Source organism: Sturnira hondurensis, unplaced genomic scaffold, assembly GCF_014824575.4.
Source record: "Sturnira hondurensis isolate 20B ecotype Veracruz unplaced genomic scaffold, ASM1482457v3 Scaffold0001020, whole genome shotgun sequence".
NCBI classification, from domain to species: Eukaryota; Metazoa; Chordata; class Mammalia; order Chiroptera; family Phyllostomidae; genus Sturnira; species Sturnira hondurensis.
The window spans coordinates 1,893,811-1,913,490 of NW_028073651.1; the positions used below are offsets into that span (position 1 = coordinate 1,893,811).

Consider the following 19,680-nt stretch of genomic DNA (forward strand, 5'->3'; position numbering starts at 1 on the left):
CAAGGGTACACCCACACTGGGGTCCATCCAAGCACCCAAACCACTTGATCAGAACGTTTCTGCGGGGCTGCACACAAGCTGACCAAGGGAAAACCCGGCCTGTCCCAAGAATCTCACAGAGGCAGAGTGTCACAGTCTTTGCCCGAGAGAGACAGTTTTGTCCCACTCTCGCTCCTGCAAAACAGCTCGTGGGCTTGACAGTTCTCTTTCCAATCCAAGTTTCTCCTGTCAATCAATCTCTGAAATCTGCTTCTCAGCAACAAAGAGTTTCTGAGCCTTCTCACGCCAACCACGCCTGAGACTGCTGAAAGCTGGGAAGACGCTGGTTCCCATCCAAGGACAAACGGTGTCTGTTATTCCAGAGAGGAAAATCTAATGGATTAAGTTGCGTTCCAACTAAGACCTCTCCTTGTTCCTAACTCTTTCAGAGGAATCAATCTGGCTCCATTCAGCCAAGACAAAGTATTAATATCTTCCTCTTAAAAGCCACCTGGCCCAGGACTCCACACACCACTAAAGAGTTCCTCATGACAACTGGTTGGTTCTCTGCAAGGGCACTTGACTCGAACTTCCAGCAAACTAGCAGCTGCAGACGCTGCAGGTCTGACTTCACCCTCACACCTTTCCCACTGGCCAAAAGTGCAGGAGCATTCAGCAAATAACACGAGACAGGCCAGGCAGATGCGCACACCTGATTCCCATGGCGAATATGGGGATACTGTGTTAGCTGTGGGGCCACCGCTGTGTTGCTGCACGGATGTTCACAGCAACACAGACTGGAAGGGAACGGAACCTGCCCCCCGCTGGCAGTTACCCCGAATGAATGGAGAGATCCATGATCATCCCAGCTGGTACAACCATGAATTGTCTCAAAACCAGCTCATAATTGATGCCAAGGGAAAGCACTGTATACCTTCAAAATATGGCATGACTGAAAAAATAAAGTACATTTTAAATCTTAAAAAAAAACCTGCAATTATCTGCATGCAACTATTTGTTCATTTCTGGTCACCTGTGGCCTGTTGGCAGTCACCCCAAGTTTCCCTGCACCCCAAGGGCACAGCACAGAGCCTGAGGGACAGTACAGCCTGGGGGTGGGGTGCTCAGGATACAGTATATTCTACACACACAGCATCAACCTCAGCACCCGAGACCTTCTTTGTCAATTTCACCAACAAAGACGTGGGACCATTTCTGGGACTGTTCCCCTGGTGGCAGCCTGGATCACTTAAAACTCTCATGTTTACTGGGGCTTCCTGACAGGCCAGAGGTTGACTGACGACAAACCATCTGTGATCAGTGTAGCAACCAAACAGATGAGCGTGGCTGCCAGCCACCCCCTCCCACCCCAGGATGCAGCCTGCTGAGAATGCGGTTCCCGGGACTGTTCCGGCGCCCTGAGCAACGGCAGGGCCTGGAATCCCAAGGAAACCTAAGCCTTGGTGTCCGTTAGGAAAATGAGGAGGGCACTATTCCAAGCCACCTGCAACAGACATGTAGCCAAGTGACACAGCCCGGCTCCCTTAGGTCAGGACATGCAGGGATGTTAGCTGAGATCCACTTCTACACTGGGCTTCAAGAGTCTCCAGTTACTTCTAATGAATGGAAATCCCTTCAATTTAAAGGCTCGAAAGCCCAGGCTCGGCATCTACATCCGCTGGAACGAGTGGAACCCAGGGTGACGGAGCCGCAGCCGGTCCCGGAGGGGTGGCAGCACACCCTACTGTCTTTGGGGCCAACTTTATAGGGGATTCTTCCCTGCCACCTCCAGCACCACAACAAAAGTGACGACCACAGCTGCAGACAAGCACTCGTCAACAAATGGACTTCACATCTTTCTCACGGCTGCACAATGCAGGTTGCAAAACACTCTATCAGATCCCCTACAGCATATGGGCTTAGAGCTCAGTCCTGACTACAGGCGGCCAGGGTGCTAACTCTGCTCTACACCCACTACTAGCTCCGTGACCTTGGACAAGTGACTTCAGCTGTTTCTTCAGCTGTTTCTCAGCTGAAGTCTTTCAGTTTCTCAGCATAGAGCTGACATGAACCAATACAGAAGCGCTCAGAAGGCCCCTGGCAGGTAATCTTTGATCTCCACATGACAGTGGGGCACTGCCAAACCTTTGGGAAGGCTAGGAAACTGACTTAGAAGATGAACAACTCCGGTCTGCCCAACCGCCATGTCCACGGCCGTCCACCACTCCCCACCCTCTGCCTACCAGAAGAGGGCCGACCCTGGTGCAGCAAGAACAGGCAGCATCCGTGCTGTGTTAAGCTTTATGTCCCTGGGGTTTCTGGACCCCCAGAGAAGGACAACAGGGACAAGGAAACCAGGTGCTGAGCCTGCTGCTGAGCCAAATTTTCTGACAGTCTGCCTGTGTGATCTAGACACTGAGTCTAACCTTACAGATCATTCTTAAGGCCTCTGCCTTGCAGCTAGGTATCAGGAGCTGCAGAAGTCACAGCAACTCCCTACCATGGCCAGAAGCTGCAGAAGGCAGGTCAGACATGGGAAGGAAATATGAGGCCCGGTAAAGGCCTCACCAACCTCTGCCCGACTCTAAATAAAGTCCTCAGGAGAGAAGGGTTGCTTGCGCATGCCAAAAACTTTTCTGCTCCAAGAAAATCACGGGACAAGTCTGGCTGGTGAATGAACCAACAAAACCTTCACTGACTCAGCCAAATTCCAGGTCTGGAGCTGGGGCGGACAGGGCTTGTTTCTCTGAGAGAGGGCAAAGGACTGGCTTCAGGGGATGTGACTAGTTGGCAGCTGCGGGGGGTGGGGTGCGAGGGCCCTGCCTCTCCGGTTCTCAGCAGGCCTATCAAGGCTGGCTGCAGCACCGACTCAGACCCCAAGTGCGTGCGAAAGATGAACACAGGAAGGCAGTCAGCACAAGCTTGAGACAGCATGGCTGTTCTGGTATCTATAATGAGGACATTATGCAATCAAGAAATGCCTTAAGATGGCTTCCCCTTGGTTTCAACCCCAACAGACTCCTTGCAATTGAATAAGCCGACCAGACACCAACTAAGTGAAAGATAAGTGGAACTTCCTTCAGAAATACAGATGTTGTTCTTACTTCTGCTTATAGGCCAGACTGTAAATGACACTTAGAACTTTTCTCCAATAAGGACAGCAGGGAGAGAAAGAAACCAAGACCCACTGAGTGCCAGGCGTCCTGTGGGTGTCCCGCACATGCCCACCTCACCGCTACGACCCTGCACGGTGGGCATCACCGTCAGAGCCCACTGCACGCTGCAGGCTGGGCCCGGCCGGAGTACAAGCTTATCTGCCTCCCAAGCCCACACTGTTCCTTCACATGCTGGAAGATGTCCCCACTTGCCTTACAAATAGGGAGCTGAGTCACCAATTTACACGCATATGAAATGACAAAATAAATACCAGATTCTCCATCCAGAGCAATTTGACCAGAAGGAAACTATGCGCTAAGCAAATAACCTGTGTTCTGCTAAAAAGTTATTCCAGCGGCAGGACGCAACGAAGCTTCTTTAGCCATCAACTGACCGAGTCGGAAATTTATCTGAAAACTGCTCACGGAACCCCGTTACCGTTACTAAGTGAACAAAAATCCCGCACACCGTCTCTGAGACTGCCCTTGGTGAGCCACCACAAGCCAGAGAGGAGGCCGACTCTGTGCGGTTGGGCTCCCTGAACAACGTTCCCCCTTCATTTACCCGAGTGAACTTCGTAAGGCGCCCCAACAGACAGCGAGGCAGCCATTCCACCCTTCCCCTCCGATCTTAATTATGAAACCAGCCTCTATCTATTCTGACGGAATCCTGCCACCTATGAGCCGGCTGCTGCCGTGGGCCCTCGAATCAGCTCACTGAACACCAAGTGCTAGAAATCTCAGAAACCATCCTCTTCTCTCCTTATTGTGCTGGCAACGTTGCCATGGTACAGGCAAGCGCCTAGCTCGGGTACAAACCCAGCCATTTCACTCAGCGCTGAATTAGTTTCTGTCACTCCACCTCCTACCCTGGGTCAGAACCAGCCACTCCGGTACGCGCAAATTATCGTCTACAGGGACCAAAATTAGATTGTCTGGAACATAAGACATGCACAGAGGCCTGGAAATACTTCCAATAGCAATTTGCACCATAGAGGTATTCACTGCAACTGGATCTGGCCTGCAGCAGATGGTTCTAGGACTTGATATCCGCAAGAATGCCAGCAGAGTAAGGCAACCCTAAGACATCCATGTTTCTCCTTCTCAGCAAAGGGAAAAGATCTAAGAGAAAGGAGCGGAGGTGGAGGCATTATTGAAGACACACTCCTGTACCCACCCAAGGTGACACTATGTTCAACTGGACAGAAACAGGCTCAGAGGCAACCCCTCATCCCTAACAGCTGGGAAAAAATTTCCACAGGTGCAAAACAATTTTCCCCTGGGATCGGCCTTCCTGACGAATGAAAAGCCACCTTTGTGGCTTTTGAAAAGAGCTCTAAGTTAAAAAAAAAAAAAATTCTGGCTTTCCAAGAATTACAAAATTTAAACCTTCAGAGCACATTGAAACCCCACCTGGGAGACAGGACAGACTGTGAATTACAAAGGCCTTTTGGGGAATCCTCTTTTTTCTTTTGAAGAGATTAAGAAGAAAAATAGGGGCTGTAGGAACCAGAATATCCATGTTTTCCTGGTCACAACTGATTTTGTTTCTACTGGGAGATTTCTATTTGCTTTTCAAACTCTCCTCAGAGAATATGGAAATTTAAACATTACAAGTGTATGAGAGTTGCTGTTAAATCAGGGATTCTGAGTGACACCCTTTTTTTTGTTTTTGTTTTTTGCACTATCCATTAATTTGAATTTTAACTGGTACATCAGTTTTGGGGAGAAAAAAGGCAGTACTGTGACATTTCAAAAACAAAGGCTACCAAAATAATCTGACATAATTACTGGGGTTTCTTGGATTTGATACATGAGATTCCTTTGAGGAAAAAAAAAAAACAATAAATCCTTGTGTTGATATGCCTGAGCCCTTTTTAAATGTCTAGGGCAATATTTTTTAAACTCAATGATTGCTCCAATTTTTACTGACCAAAGAAATCCCATTCCATTCACATTTCAAAGCAGTTATTAAATTAGGGTTGCTCAACTTAGTAGCTCCTGATACTTGGAAGGTCCATCTGTTAGCACCCAGTCTCTGCATCTGCCCCCCCCCCCAGAAGGAATTTCGCAGAAGGCAAACTTTAAATGCAATTCCTTTCCAGCTGACCCTGCACGCTGGAGAGTGTGTTCAGTTTGTGCTTCAGACTTTTTTTTTTTTTTTGCAGGATACTGGACTGTGCGGACACTCCTTCCTCCCACAACTGACTTTACACACTAAGAGCACCACTTCCCAGCGGTGGTAAACACATGGAAAAGGAGAACCAGTGGCCCGCTGAATTGTAATTCAAAGGCAATTTCCACGTTTCCTCATCCGAACGTGGGTGAATCTTTTTCTCCTCTTTCAGAAGAAAACAAAAAGGAGACAGGATGTTTTGGAAGCGGAAGAGGGCTGTGTGTTAAAAAAGCTTTCTCTACCAAAGTATGTCAGGGGCCAAAAGTGGACAAGAGGGAAAATGGAACTTCAACGTGTTTTTTTCTTTTTTGTCTTTTAACAGGAGAACTTATGCTTGTAAAACACATCGGAAGTACAGTGTTTGGTTCTGCAAGTCATTTCTGTTGGCTGTTTTTTTTTTTCCTTGTACTCGTGGGAGAGGGGCACTGAGAGCCAAAGGCGGTGTTCTCTCCACCATGAGTGGGCATGTAACGCGTTTGTATCAACTTTTCACGGGCAGGCATGTGCTTTCCAACAAAGGAGAGTGGAGACAAGGACAGGAGAGTGGGTATTGACACACTTTACCGATTTGGTGCTTCAACGGTACTTTACAAATGACTTGCTTAATTTAAACGTCCATCACCGTAAGAGACACTGCGGTAAAAGAAAATGGGAGCTACTTGAATCACAATCTTGGGGGGGGGGGGGAGTGGGGCAGAGGGGAGGGAGAGCCTGAACTTGAATGTAAGTATCATAAACCAAATTCAGTAACCTTGTCTCCTACAAATGGACTTGAAGTATCCACTTTCTTCAAAGACCAAGGCTGGAGACAAAGCAATGAATTGAAATGACAAGAGGGGACACCAAGGGTTGGAAAACGTGGGCCTTTTACAGAGGTTTTTGTCACGTTACAGTAACACACTTTTTTTTCCTTGGAGAAAACTGTGTACGTCAAATTTTAAACATTAAACACTGAAAGGACGTGCAAGTCGAAAAGGGCTCAACGGTTAGAATCCTGATTTGAACATCAAAAGTCACTCTCTCAAGCATCACTTTGATCTACAGGCGAGGAGGAAGGCAGGCAGGAAAGGGACAAAAAGAGGGAGATAATTGAATTACTCAATAAAAGAGGCTACTTACCATCCCAACCCACTGTAAGACATACACTTCTGACATAAGAGAACTCCTTAGAGGTCGAATAAAGCCTGTAAGCACCTTTGAGTAATGTACCTGCCCCCAAGAGGGGGCCCGGAAGCCCAACGTGGGCTTAGCGGAACAGACCTTTGCTAATCTGTTTATTTCCTGGAACTGGAGTCAGGCTGCGATGGGCTGCGATTCCCAGGACGATACATTTAATTAGAACAAAACATAACAAAACAAAAAAAATTGTTGTAAAAGCTCACCAAACTGCTGCACTTGTGTCTCTGAATGTGGGTGGCATTTCTTTTAAAAGGCAAAGTATGGTCTGTGAAGGAGAAAGGGAAAAGGGGAGGTGGGAGTGGGGAGAAGGGGCTATGGTGCCTGGCAGAGAAGCCCTAGCTAAGACCCCTGCCTGAGGGCGGGGAGGGGGTCAGCGACCCCCCCCGCCAGCCAGGACAGCGACGGGCAGCCATCTGTCCAGCGCGTTCTCTTCCCCTCCCCGCCCCGGGCTCCCTCCAAGACTCGCTTTCCTGCCAGTTGAAACGCTCCTTCCACGTCCAAATCCACTCTCTAGCTACCGCTTCCCCGGCGCCGCCAGGGAAGGGTGGGCGAACCCTGCACCCTAACCTCGTGCTGGAGCAGGGGAAACGCGGCCCAACCTCGCCCTGAAACGCGCTGGGCTGGCCCCTTTATCACGCTCCAGAGAAGGGTGTGGGGCGAGCCCATTTCGCAATTAATAAACGCGAGGGGGGGAGCGCTCCCTTTCAACCCCTGCCAAGGCACAAGAAAGCCTCGTTTTCTCTTCCGGGAGGGATGGCGCCGTACTTTAGCCCGAAAGAGGAGGGAACCCCAGAAAAGGGGACCAACTTGTTCTCTTCTCTATGGCAGGGAAACCAAACCTCTCCCGCTCCCCTCCCCCCCAAAACGGCATCACCTACCTAAAAAAAGCGAGAGGACCCCTCCCCTTAAGGAAAAACAAGGGAAGGGTCTTCTCCAAAAGAGGCAGGGGCTTCCATCAAGGGGGCTAGAGATCCCCCACCTTTTTTGCCCTCTCGAGAGTAGCTAGGAAACACCTCCCTCCAAAAAAAGAATACTGCAAGAGAACCCCCACCCAGGGACCACCCCCCCAGTAGGAGGATGGAGAAAGAATTGAACGAACCCCCACTTCCTGCCTCCTGAGAAAGCTAGGATTACCATTCCAAGTAGGGCAGGGCACACCTCCCCCAGGAGAAAGGATACTGCCGGGGGCTGGGAGACCCCCAACGCCAAACCCCAAGAGCGGGGCTGTTGTTCGAGATCCCCCCCGAAAAAGGGTCCGGGGGGCCCCTCCCCCTCCCCTTCCCTGAAGCCGGGCGACCGGCAGGCGGGTCCGTGGCTGCCAGTCCGGGCGCAGGGGCAGCCTGGACCCCCCGTGGGCCTCCGCAGCGCCCCCCGGCGCCCCCTCCCCAGGGCGGGCAGGCGGGCGCGGGGGGTCCGGGGGGCGCCTCCTCACCTTCCCCTCAGCATGGCGCCCAAAAAAGACAGAGCGAGTGCGAGGGAGAGCGGGCGAACGCCGCGAGGGGGGGGAAACGCATGAGGCCAGGAGAGAAAGCAAGCGAGAAAGAGCGAGCGAGCGAGAGACACCCACCGACCCCGCCCTTCCTCCTCCTCCTCCTCCTCTGCGGCCCGGCCCAACATGGCGGCCGCCCCCCTTCCTCCCCCCGGGGACGCTGCCCCGGCCGGGCCGGGGGCCTGACCTGTCGTCAGGGAGCGGGAGGCGGTGGAGGAGGTGCGGGGTGGCCGGGCAGGCGTCGGGGGAACACGGAGGAGGCGAAGGCGTTGATGGCGGCGATGGCGGCGGCGGCGATTCTGATGGCGGCGGCGGGGGGGTCCCGGGCGCGGCCTCCATAGTTCCTTTGGGGGGGAGGGGATGTTAATGCACGAAAAAGGACTGCTTGGGCGTGGCGGGAGGGGCACACTTCAGCTCTGAGGGCTCCTGATAGGAATAGGTATATATTTTTTCGGTTTCGGAATCACCTCTGCGCCGACCTCCACGTAAGCCGCGCGGCCTAGGCCTCGGCGGGCCGCTCGCCGCCTGCTTTCTTCGCAGCCCGCTCCTGGGGTCAATCGCTCACGGGCAAGGGGCCCTCATTGGGGCGAGAGCCCCCCCCGACACACACACACCCGCGGGCCCGGGAGCGGGACACCCGGGGTACACGGACACTGGTGGGTGGTTGGGTGTAATTAGCGCGGGCCGCGCGCAATGGAGCAAGCGATGGGGAAAGGGGGAATAGGAGAGCGAGCGAGGGGGGTTAAGAAAAAAGGATTTCAGGGAGAGAGAAACGGGCCGACTGTCTTGTCTGTCTGCCCGCCCTCGGTGCCCTGGCTGTCCGGCCCGCGCCGCAGTCAGAAATTCACACAAAATGGCGGCGTGGCCTGGACAGGCTGGGAGGCTAAGGCGGGAGGAAGGGTGAGGTGGGAGGGGGAACTGGGAGGCGGAGGCGGCGTCACGTGAAAGAGACGGGGTACGGGCCACTCTCCCGAAGGGCGGCGGAAAGAGCCGAGGGGAAGAGTGAAGCCGAGAGGAGTCGGAAAAAGCCGAAAAGAGCGAAGCTGGAGCCGGGGAGAGGCGGAAAGACCCGAAGGTGGTGATGAGGGCGCAGCTTGGGAGAAAAGTGGGCGGTCCCAAAGGAGCCGGAAACAGCCGAAGTGGATCGGGCCTGGGAAACAAGGAACTAAGGTTATCCGAAAAGAGCCGAAGTCGGCGTCGAGGTGGGTGGCAGAAGGCGGAAACAGCCGACAGAGGCCGCGCGCGGATAATGAGATTTAGAAGGAAGGAGCTGAAGGGCGGGTCAGGGAGTCGGTTAAATAAGAGAGTAAACGATTTTGAGTAATTCACTGGAGAGGATGCGGAAAGAACCGAAGATAGCTAGCTCGAGGGTAGGCGAGAAGAGTAGAAAGTTTTAGATGGAAGGATGGGAGGGAAGGATTTCGGGCTACGGAGAGAAAAAAATAACCTAAAGCCGGAGGCCGAGTGCTGGAGTTGTAGGTTTCCGGAGAATGGGAGGATGGAGCCAGGCAGGCGGGCAGATGATGTCATTAGGGACCTCGGTCAGTGACTTCATCCCGGGGCGGTGCAAAAGGGGCGGGCTTTGGTGGAGTTTAAGAATCTGATGCCTGGTAGGTGGAAGTCTCTCAAATGCTGTACTTGGAAGCTTTAGCCGGCCGGGTTCGTACAGTATAAGAACGTAAAATCCTCTGACCCTCACGACTAAGGTCAGGAGCGGTACTATTATTCCCATTTAATGGGTGCAGACGGAACTTGGTATTTAAGTATTTGGCCCAAGGTAATAGGATTTACCATAAGCATTGCAGATTTTTTTTTTAAATCATAGCTGGCATTCCATTGCCTCCTAGGAGTAGTGTATGGGCCTCTGGTAAGGCATTCGCCCTAGGGTTTTATAAAAAGTTATGACCTGGCCCTAAACCTCCTAGCTCAGTTGACTGAGCTTCATCACGCAAAGCAAAGGGTTACCGGTTGGATTCCTGGTCACCGCTCATGCCTGGGTTTCGGGCTGGTCCTGATTGGGGCGCATGGGAGAGGCAACAGATGGGTGTTTCTCTCCCTCTCTTTCTCCCTCCCTTCTCCTCTATAAATAAATAAATAAATAAATAAATAAATAAAATATTTTTTAAAAAGTCATGACCTCTTGTTCTGAGAATTAGCTGTTGGATTATTCATGGATGCTATGAAGACCAAATGACTGGCCACAGTCCCAGATGATGACGTATTATGGGACACACCAAGTGATGAAGAGAACAGGCCCAGCATCACGTCATCATCACCCTGAAATGGTATCTTGGAACTGAACTCAGTGTACATCAGGTCTTTCACTGTAAACCGGTGTAAATCCAGTGTCCCACTTCCCAGCTACTGGTGGCAGATTGATTACAATGGATCCTTTCTGACGGGAAAAGTCGCCAACTCACCCTCACTGGAATAATCATTTTTTTGGAAATTGGAGGGGTTTTTTCCCCATTGGCTGCCCTATTTCTGCCAGCATTACCATTCCCATCACTTTATTATTTTTTCAGTAAAGGTTTTTTAAAGTTAAAGACACGCCCCTCACCCAAAAGCACTGTGAACATGTATCAATGATGTTCTTTTCATTCACGAGAGAACCAGCAGGACAAGAAAGCTGCTTCAAGGGAGGACCTTGAAGAATGCGTGTGTGTAGACAGTGGAGGAAAGAGTGCTAGAATAAGGTTGGAGGGTTTGATATAAAGCCCATTGATGTCTTTCAGGGTTGTGTTTTCTGTCAGACACATGTCATCTGAAACTTCAGAAGCAACCATGACCTAACCACGTCTACACCCTAATCAACAATTAAGTAGTTAATCCAAGTAACATGTAGAATGTCAGAAGGGCTTGGTGTTGTCAACACAGGAGGAAACCTTGCCTGATGAGATTGGCTGGTACTTTTGTTTTCCTCATTCCCTACAAGCCAGTGGCCGCACAGAATTGTGGGATGGCCTGTTGGAGCTTCCGAGATGGCACCAGCCGGAGACCACACTGTAAAAGGACCACACTGTGCTATCCCCCTAGGTATGGCCTATGATTTCATCCATAATTAGAATACATGGAATTCCGAAATCGAAACATAAAATGACACCTTTTACAATTACCCATATTGACACATTGACAGCATTTTTCCTTTCTATTCCCATGACCCTGCTCTTCTAGTTCTTGGTGTGTTTAAAAACAAAAAACCACCTTTTTCGGGCAATTGCGTTATGAGCACGTGCCAATATTTTATTACAACCCTGCATGCAAGGAAAGAAAGTTCTCTCCCATAAGCCAATTACAAGATTTGCTCTTGGTAGGGACGTTTTATAAGAAAACATTTCTGAGATGTCCTAAAGGAAGCAGGCCAGCGGAGGGTGGAAGGAAGAGATGAGAGGTGTTCATTCGTTCACAACTGCAGAGCAGAAGCGACACGAGCTTACATTCCTGAATGTACGTTGAAACTTTGAATTCTAGGTGGCTATTGGCAAGAGTCTCTAGAAAGAAGAGGCAAGGCTGGCAGCGCCTGTCAGTTTGAGAATCAATCGTTTGGTGTGGAAGCAGAGTGACCAGAGCAGGGAAGACAGACAGGAATTCCCCCTTAGAACCTTTGAAAGCCAGCCTGGCCCAGTTAACTACAGCTGGACAGATACCGGCACTGTGATTCAGCAGGTCCACCCAGGAGTCCACGTATCTAATGGAAATGCAAAAGACATGAACAAGAATGCGCACAGCAACACTATTTGAAATAGCCCCCGACACCTTGGCTCTCAGAGCAGCGCCATGGCAGTTGGCAACAATGAACACCTTACAAAAGGAGGCGAAAAGGGAGCCAAGAAGAAAGTGGTTGGTCCATTTCTCCACTGAGAAAGATTGGCGTGAAAGAACCAGCTATGGTCAGTACACGAAATGTTGGCCCTGGCCTGGCTGGTGTGGCTCAGTGGACTGAGCACCGGCCCACACACCAAAGGGTCACCAGTTCGATTCCCAGTCAGGGCACATACCTGGGCTGTATGCCAGATCCCCAGTAGGGGACACATGAGTGGCAACCACACATTGATATTTCCCTCTCTTTCTCCTTCCTTTCCCCTCTCTCTAAAAGTAAATAAATAAAATCTTTAAAAAAACTCATGTCGATGTCAAGACTACTGATGATTATTTCATCTCTTCTGTGTCAGTATTACTAAAACAAACCCCGCCCCCCACAGATTCAGACTTCTTTCACTCAGCGTCAACAGATCCGCCACCCCGAGGAAGATGATGGAAATCATGACCCAAGAGGTGCAAACCAATGACTGGAAAGAAGTGGTCAATAAACTGGTTCCAGAAAGCATCGGGAAAAGGCACGGAAAAAGCTTGCCAATCTATTTATCCACTCCATGAGGTCTTTGTTCGAAAGGTCAAATGCTGACGAAGCCCAGGTTGGAACTGGGAAAACTCATGGAGCTCTGGCTGGTGTAGCTCAGTGGATTGAGCGCGGGCCTGCGAACCAAAGGATCGCAGTTTGATTTCCAGTCAGGGCACATGCCTGGATTGCAGGCCAGTTCCCAGCAGGGGACACATGAGAGGCAACCATGCATTGGTATTTCTCTCCCTCCTTCCCTTCTCCTCTAAAAATAAATAAATTAAAAATTAAAAAAAAAAAGAAAACTCATGGAGCTTCACGGGGAAGGGAGCAGTTCTGGAAAAGCTACAGGGCATGAGACTGATGCTACAGTTGAATGAGTGGATGGATGTCAGCCGCCAACCGAAGAATCTGTTTAAAATTCAGACTTTTAATGGTGACAAATAAAAAAAATCCTACTTGTGGTATTGAAAAGAAAGAAAGAGCCCTTAACTTGGAACTACCTAAACACCCACCCGTAGAACATGCAGTAAATTGTAGTATATTAGCCACTTTTGAGAACCACTGCATCGCTGGGTTAAAAGACTCAGGTGGCAGAATCCTTTGCACTACACCTTGGACCAGCTACAGAACCTCCTCTTGCACAGCCCCCAGCAGCTTCAGAGCTTTCTCTGCTTATCAGTGAGAGCAAACTCCCAACCATGATACAAGTTGCATGCAAAATTCCAAGAGGAGTACCAAACATTGTGACTTTTTCTCAGTGTGTGTGTGTGAAAAAAATATCCCTTTGTCTTGAAAAAAAAATTTCAACAGATCCCTTCCCCTGGGTCTCCAAAACATTTCCGAGCTGGCGGGTTCCTGTATTTGTCTGAGATGCAGCCTTCTGTAATGCCTGCAAGTGTGACCAACGCTTCCATGGTGCCTGTTTCTTTCTTTATTTAAAAAAATTTTTTTAAAGATTATTTGCTTATCTTTAGAGAGGAAAGGAAGGAGAGAGAGAGAGAAATATCAATGTATGGTTGCCTCTGGTGTGCCCCCTGCTGGGAGCTGGCCTGCAACCCAGGCATGGGCCGTGACTGGGAATTGAACTGCAGTTGTTTGGTTCGCAGTCCCGTGCTCAGTCCACTGAGCTACGCCAGCCAGGGCAGAACATCATTATTTTCACAACGGATTTTATTTTTCTAGTTCCTGGGGTGGCTCTAGGGTGGGTTCTTTGCACCATGGACGAGGGGTCCTTTACAGAGAAGACATTCAGCACAGCGTGGACAAAACAAGAGCAGCTGGCTCCAACTTCCCGAGACCCCCGTGGGGGAAAGGCAACCACTGGCCAGAGAGAGGCATCATGGCGCGTTGCACCCTGCTCGTTGCCAGTCCGATAACCATTTCCCCCTTTTTCCTTGCTAATCCAACCCTGGATTTATTGGGGAGATATAAAGTTCTGCAGCACACACAAAAATATATATATTTTTTTACTAATCGGATTTTTAAAAATAAGTATAATGTTGATTCATTCACACCGGACAGCTATTATTGTGTCGGCTCTTGTAGTTTTTTTTTTTTTTTAATTTGACAATCTCAGGGAAAAGAGATCAGGATCTCCTAAGTAAGTGTCGCATGTTTTAAAAATTCTTGGGGCACACCGGGTGAAAAATCACTAGTCTGCCTTGTTCTTGAGGAGATGATGTTGCCCCCTAGAGGACATTTGGGATATTATTGAGGGAAATTAATTTTGGCTGTGAACTGGTTTTCAAGGAAATAGCATTGCTCCCTGAGGGGGTGTCTTGGAAATTTGAGGGGAGTTTTCCGGGCATCACAATAATGAGCGGGTTGTTTCTGGCACTAGAGGACAGAGACCGGGGTAATATAATGCCCTGCAACATGACAATGGTATTGAATGATCACTTCATGAAGTTAATGATCTTCATGAAGTTTTTTTTTAAAATATTTATTTATTTTTAGAGAGAGGGGAAAGGAGAAAGAGAGGGAGGGAAACACTGATGTTTGGCTGCCACTCACACACCCCCTACTGGGGATCTGGCCCGCAACCCAGACACGTGCCCTAAGTGGGAATCAAACTGGTGACCTTTTGCTCCACAGTCCAATGCTCAGTCCACTAAGCCACATCAGCCAGGGCGTAATGATAATTCTTCAATAATGGAAATAACTACTTATACTAAGTTAGATTAACCTATAATGCCAAACTTTTCCAGGTCCTTTGAAATTGTGTGCATAGTAAAGTCAGGGTAAGACTTGAGAATTTACGAGTGTACAATATATCACTACTTTTGGGGTAATGAAAATGTTCTGGAAAAAAAAAGAAAATGTTCTGGAACTAGATAAAGGTGATGGTTGCACGTGGTGAGTGTACTAAATGCCACTGAATTGTTCACTTTAAAATGGTTAATGTTAGCCCTGACCAGTGTGGCTCAGTTGGCTGGGTGTTATCCCACAAAGCCAAAGGTTGCCGGTTTGATTCCTGGTCAGGGCACATGCAGGTTCAGACTCCAGTTGGGGACCAATCGGTGTTTCTCTCCCTTTCTTTCTCCCTTCTTTTCCCTCTCTCTAAAAATAAATGAATAAAATCTTTTTAAAATTTAAGTAAAATGGTTAATTTTATGTTACTTGAATTTCAACTCAATTTCAAAAGTTTAAAAACATATATACCCCCAAACTTGGCAATATACCATTATGTTAAATTTTCTCTACAAACCTTAGAAAACATATGGGGGAAGCCCTGGCTATTGTAGCTCAGTGGGTTGAGAGTCATCTTGCAAACCGAAATGTTGCCACTTCCATTCCCAGTCAGGGCACATGCCTGGGTTGCAGGCCAGGTCCCCAGTTTGGGGAGCGCTAGAGGCAACCACACACTGATGTTTCTCTCCCTCTCTTCCTCCCTTCCTCTCCCTCAAAAAAATAAAAGTAAAATGTTTTTCTAAAAAAGAAAATACACAGGGGAAGAGAGAAAAGACACTTAAAATTTTTTCTACTTACTGATTTTTTTTTTAGAGGGAGAGGAAGGAGGAAAGAGAGAGAAGGAGAACAATGATTTGTTTCACTTATCCATACATTCATTGGTTGCTTCTTGTACGTGCCCTGACCAACCCCCAGCTTTGGTGTATCAGGACAATGCTCTAACCAGCTGAGCTACCCTGCCAAGGCTGGGTGAGAAAGGATACTTTTAGATGTTGAATGAGTCTAGAAGTGCAAGAGAAGATGATATACGGAGCAGTTCGCTGTATTTTCAGGGCTCTGTCACACAGGGATCATTTTACAAAAGTTGCTGTATGCTCGCAGATAATGGCTCCGGTTTCTCCCCAGCCCGTTACAAATGGCTGCACACCACGGATCTGCAGGGTCACTTTCCCGATCAGTCTATTAACTAATAAATCATTTAGTGCTCCACATCTCTTCCAGTGCCTCAAAATAGTTTCGCTCCCTTTCTTTTTCTTTCTGGGATCCATGTCCATTTCACTTTAGTAAGTACAAAGGAACTCAGCATAAGTGTTTATTTCCAAAGCCTCATCCAAAAGGTACGGAATCCAGCCCTCAGCAAGCGGTCACTCCATGACTTCTAAACACTGTTTCTGCTCAAAGAGGTTATTTGATCCCGTTGTTGGCCTTCCTCCCTGAGATCAGGAAGTATCACTGCATCGAGTGATAACCTGGGACTCAGCACTTAGAAAAGGAGGGTTTAAAAGAGAACTTTTTGTTATGGAAAAATTCAAATGTGTACAAAAACAAAGGAGGAATAAAATGAACCTTTAGATGCCCATCACCCTCACAGCCAGGCTCAATCCCTTCCTCCCAGCCATTGACCACNATCCCGTTGTTGGCCTTCCTCCCTGAGATCAGGAAGTATCACTGCATCTCGTGATAACCTGGGACTCAGCACTTAGAAAAGGAGGGTTTAAAAGAGAACTTTTTGTTATGGAAAAATTCAAATGTGTACAAAAACAAAGGAGGAATAAAATGAACCTTTAGATGCCCATCACCCTCACAGCCAGGCTCAACCCCTTCCTCCCAGCCATTGACCACCCCCAGCTCTGCTAGAGTTAACCCAAATCTCGGACTTGTTCCATCTAGCTGGCTAAGTCCCACAGGTGCATATATAATTATTTCTACAGAGGTCATTATATATTTAAAATAGGCTCTTGGACCTGTACTGGGTTACATAGTATCTCCCCTCCACAAATCTGTGGCCTTCCTGGAACCTCAGAATGTGACCATATTCGGAAATAGGACCAGTGAAGATAGAATTAAATTAGATTAAGATGAGGTCACAGTGAAGCAACGTGGGCCTTTACTGCCATATGACTGGTGTCATATGAAGAGAAGAGACACGGACAGACACACACAGGGAGGACGCCCCGTGACAACAGAGGCCAAGAACGGCGAGATTGGCGTGATGCATCTACGAGCCAAGAAATGCCAGGATTGTTGGCAACCACCAGAAGCTAGACAAGGAAAAAAAAAAAACGATCCATTCCCCGGGGCCTTCAGAGGACTGAGAACTTCATTTCAAAGCCCCCAGGCCTCAGGCACTACATTTATGTTGTTTTAAGCCCCCTCGCTCACGCTAGTTTGTTGTGGCAATGCAATACCACAGGGCTCGTTCCTGCCTCCACCTTTTCTGCGTTTGCGCCTTCCCCAACGCCGAGCAACCTCACTTCGACCGTTCCTCCACGGAATGGGGTTATGAATTCACCCATCCAATGGCAAGCTGAAAGTACTGCAAACTGGGTGCCTTCAAACGACAGTCATTTATTGTCTCATAGTTTTGGAGGCTAGCAGTCCAAGATCAAAGTGTCGACAGGGGCGGTTCTTCCTCAGGGATGTGAGGGAGGATCAATCCCACGCCTCTCTCCCCCAGCTCCTGGCAGAGGCTGGAAAGCCTTCGTATTCTTTGGCTCAGAGATGCATCCCCCTAGTCTCTGCCTTCAACTTCCCATGACTTATTTCTTGTGTGACTCTATCCAAATTTCCCTCTTTTTTTTAAAAATCCTCACCCGAGGACATTTTTTCATTGTTTTTAGTGAGAAAGAGAGAAAGAGAGAAAGGTCGATGCAAGAGAGAAGCATGGATCGGCTGCCCTCTCGCCAGTGCCTGGACAGGGCATTATATGTGCTTGAACCAGGGATCAAACCCACAGCCTGGGGATGTGCCCTGGCTGGAATCAAACCTGCAACCCTTCGGTTACGGGATGATGCTCCAGCCGACTGAGCTACATCAGCCAGAGCAAAATTTTCCTTTTCTTGTAAAGACACCAGAAGTATTGGAGTAGAGCCTACCCTGACGATCGATCTCATTTTAACTTGATTACATCTGCAAAGACCCTGTTGTCAAATGAGGTCATATTCATAAATAGCACAGATTAAAACCGGAACATGTATTTTGGGGAAGGTGGACACAGTTCTATCCACAACACATTGTATAGGTGAAAACCCATCTATCTGTATCATGAAATATTTATAATGTATTGTAGGTATTACACTTTTATTAAAACCTATTAGTTTTTAGCCCTGGCCGGGTAGTTCAGGTGGTCAGAATGTCATCCCAATACACCAAGGTTGCAGGTTCGATCCCCACTCAGGGCACATCCAAGAAGCAATCCATGAATGCACAAATAAGTGAAACAACAAATGGATGTTGTTGTTTTCTCTCTCTCAAACCAATTTTTAAAAAGGGGTGCAGAGCCATGAGGATATCCAGAGCTCAATCCAATGTCTTTTAAGCCGGCCTAAGAGTTGTGTGATCCTAACAGGAAGAATAGGAAAAGACTTGAGACGAGGGTGAAGCAGCAGCACATAGGTCTTTCTTCCACCGTTCTCCCCACGATTGCACCTTAGAATCACCTGGGGAGCATTTTATAAAAATCCCAATGTCTCAGCTCCCCCCCAGACCAATTAACCAGTCTCTAAAGATGGAGAGCCTGGGCACCATATTTGCTGAAAAGCTCCCCAGGTGATTCTAAAGTACAGGTGGGATGGGGAGCCGCTGCCTTGGTTCAAGCTGGGTAATCACCTGAGGGGAGGTAATTATTTAATCCTTAAACCCAGGAGCCTTATCTATTGCATAATTGCTCCCCGCACCCCTTTGGAGTTACTAAGTCTCAGTTTGGCAGCTGTTCCGGTTAGCTGTTGCTGAAAAATGAACTGCCCCGTGGGTATATACCCAAGAGAATTGAATGCAGGGTCTCGCCAACTGGGGACCTGGCCCACAACCCAGGCATGTGTCCTGACCTGGAACCTAACCAGTGACCTTTTGGTTTGCAGGAGGATGCCCAGCTGATTGAGCAACCACACATTGATGTTTTTCTCCCTCCCTTCCCCTCTGTCTAAAAAGAAAATAAATAAAATCTTTTAAAAAATTGGCTTCCAAGTATGTGTTTGAGTCCATGTTTTCAATTTCTCTGGGTGTATATGTGGAAGTGGAATTCCTGGTTCACGTGGACCCCGAAATACGTCTGGGAATTTAAGGTCCCCAGCCATCAGCCAACATCTACTTGCTAGTCATGTGAGTCACCTTGGAAGGGGATCTTCCACCCTAAGCCATCTGCTGACTGCAGCCAAAAGTTACATCCGACTGCATCCTCATGAAAGACCTTGAACTAGAACTTCTCAGCCAAACTGTTTCTGAACTCCTGAAGCATGAAAACTATAGGAGATAATAAATGCTTATTGTTTTTTAGGTCCCTTATTTTTTAAAGCAGATTTTAAAAAATAATTTATCTGTTCATTTTTAGAGAGAAGAGAAGAGAAGGAGAAAGAGAGGGAGAGAAATAATAGTTTGTGGTTGCCTCTCTAGTGCCCCAGACTAGGGACCTGGCCCCAAACCCAGGCATGTGCCCTGACTGGGAATTGAACCGGCGACCCTTTGGTTCGCAGCTCGTATTCAGTCCACTGAGCCACACCAGGGAGGGCAAACTCTTAATTTTTGCATCATTTATTGCCTATCATAACCAAAGAGTAGGCATTGACCAAGTTATTTTTTAAATGATCTTGTGACCTTGGACGAACTGCTAACCCGTTCTGAGTCCCAGAGTTGTAGTCTGTCACAGGGGATGAACTATCCGCCTCTGAGGGACACAGAGTACGTACCTCACGAGGCAGGAGCAGATCAGATCACTCAGTCAGGGCTTAATATACCACCAGCGGTAATACCTCTTTTTTAAAAAAAGATTTTATTTATTTTATCTTTAGAGGGGAAGGGAAGGAGATGGGGAGAGAAGTATCAATGTATGGTTGCCTCTCATGCGTCCCCCTGCTGGGAACTGGCCTGCAACCCAGGCATGTGCCCTGACTGGGAATCGAACTGTGATCCTCTGGTTCGAAGGCCCTCGCTCAATCCACTGAGCTACTCCAGC

At 48.5% G+C, this 19,680-nt stretch overlaps 1 protein-coding gene across 7 annotated transcripts in view; it reads right to left on the reverse strand.

The window, feature by feature from the left end:
* Nucleotides 1-9,509, reverse strand: part of ZC3H4 (zinc finger CCCH-type containing 4) — a 38,573-nt gene extending 29,064 nt beyond the window's left edge. Inside the window, exons 1-2 of one of the 7 annotated variants that reach the window (XM_037059311.1) lie at nt 9,426-9,509; nt 8,166-8,322 (exon numbers count right to left, since the gene is read on the reverse strand). In XM_037059311.1, the coding sequence (XP_036915206.1) occupies nt 8,166-8,317 (152 nt within the window). In that variant the 5' untranslated portion in view covers nt 8,318-8,322; nt 9,426-9,509. Of the gene's footprint in view, nt 1-6,692; nt 6,755-7,367; nt 7,899-7,921; nt 8,055-8,165; nt 8,323-8,445 lie in introns of those variants that run through there. The other 6 variants (XM_037059302.1, XM_037059342.1, XM_037059331.1 and 3 more) reach the window with 6 other exon arrangements.
* Between the last annotated feature and the right edge of the window lie 10,171 nt (nt 9,510-19,680).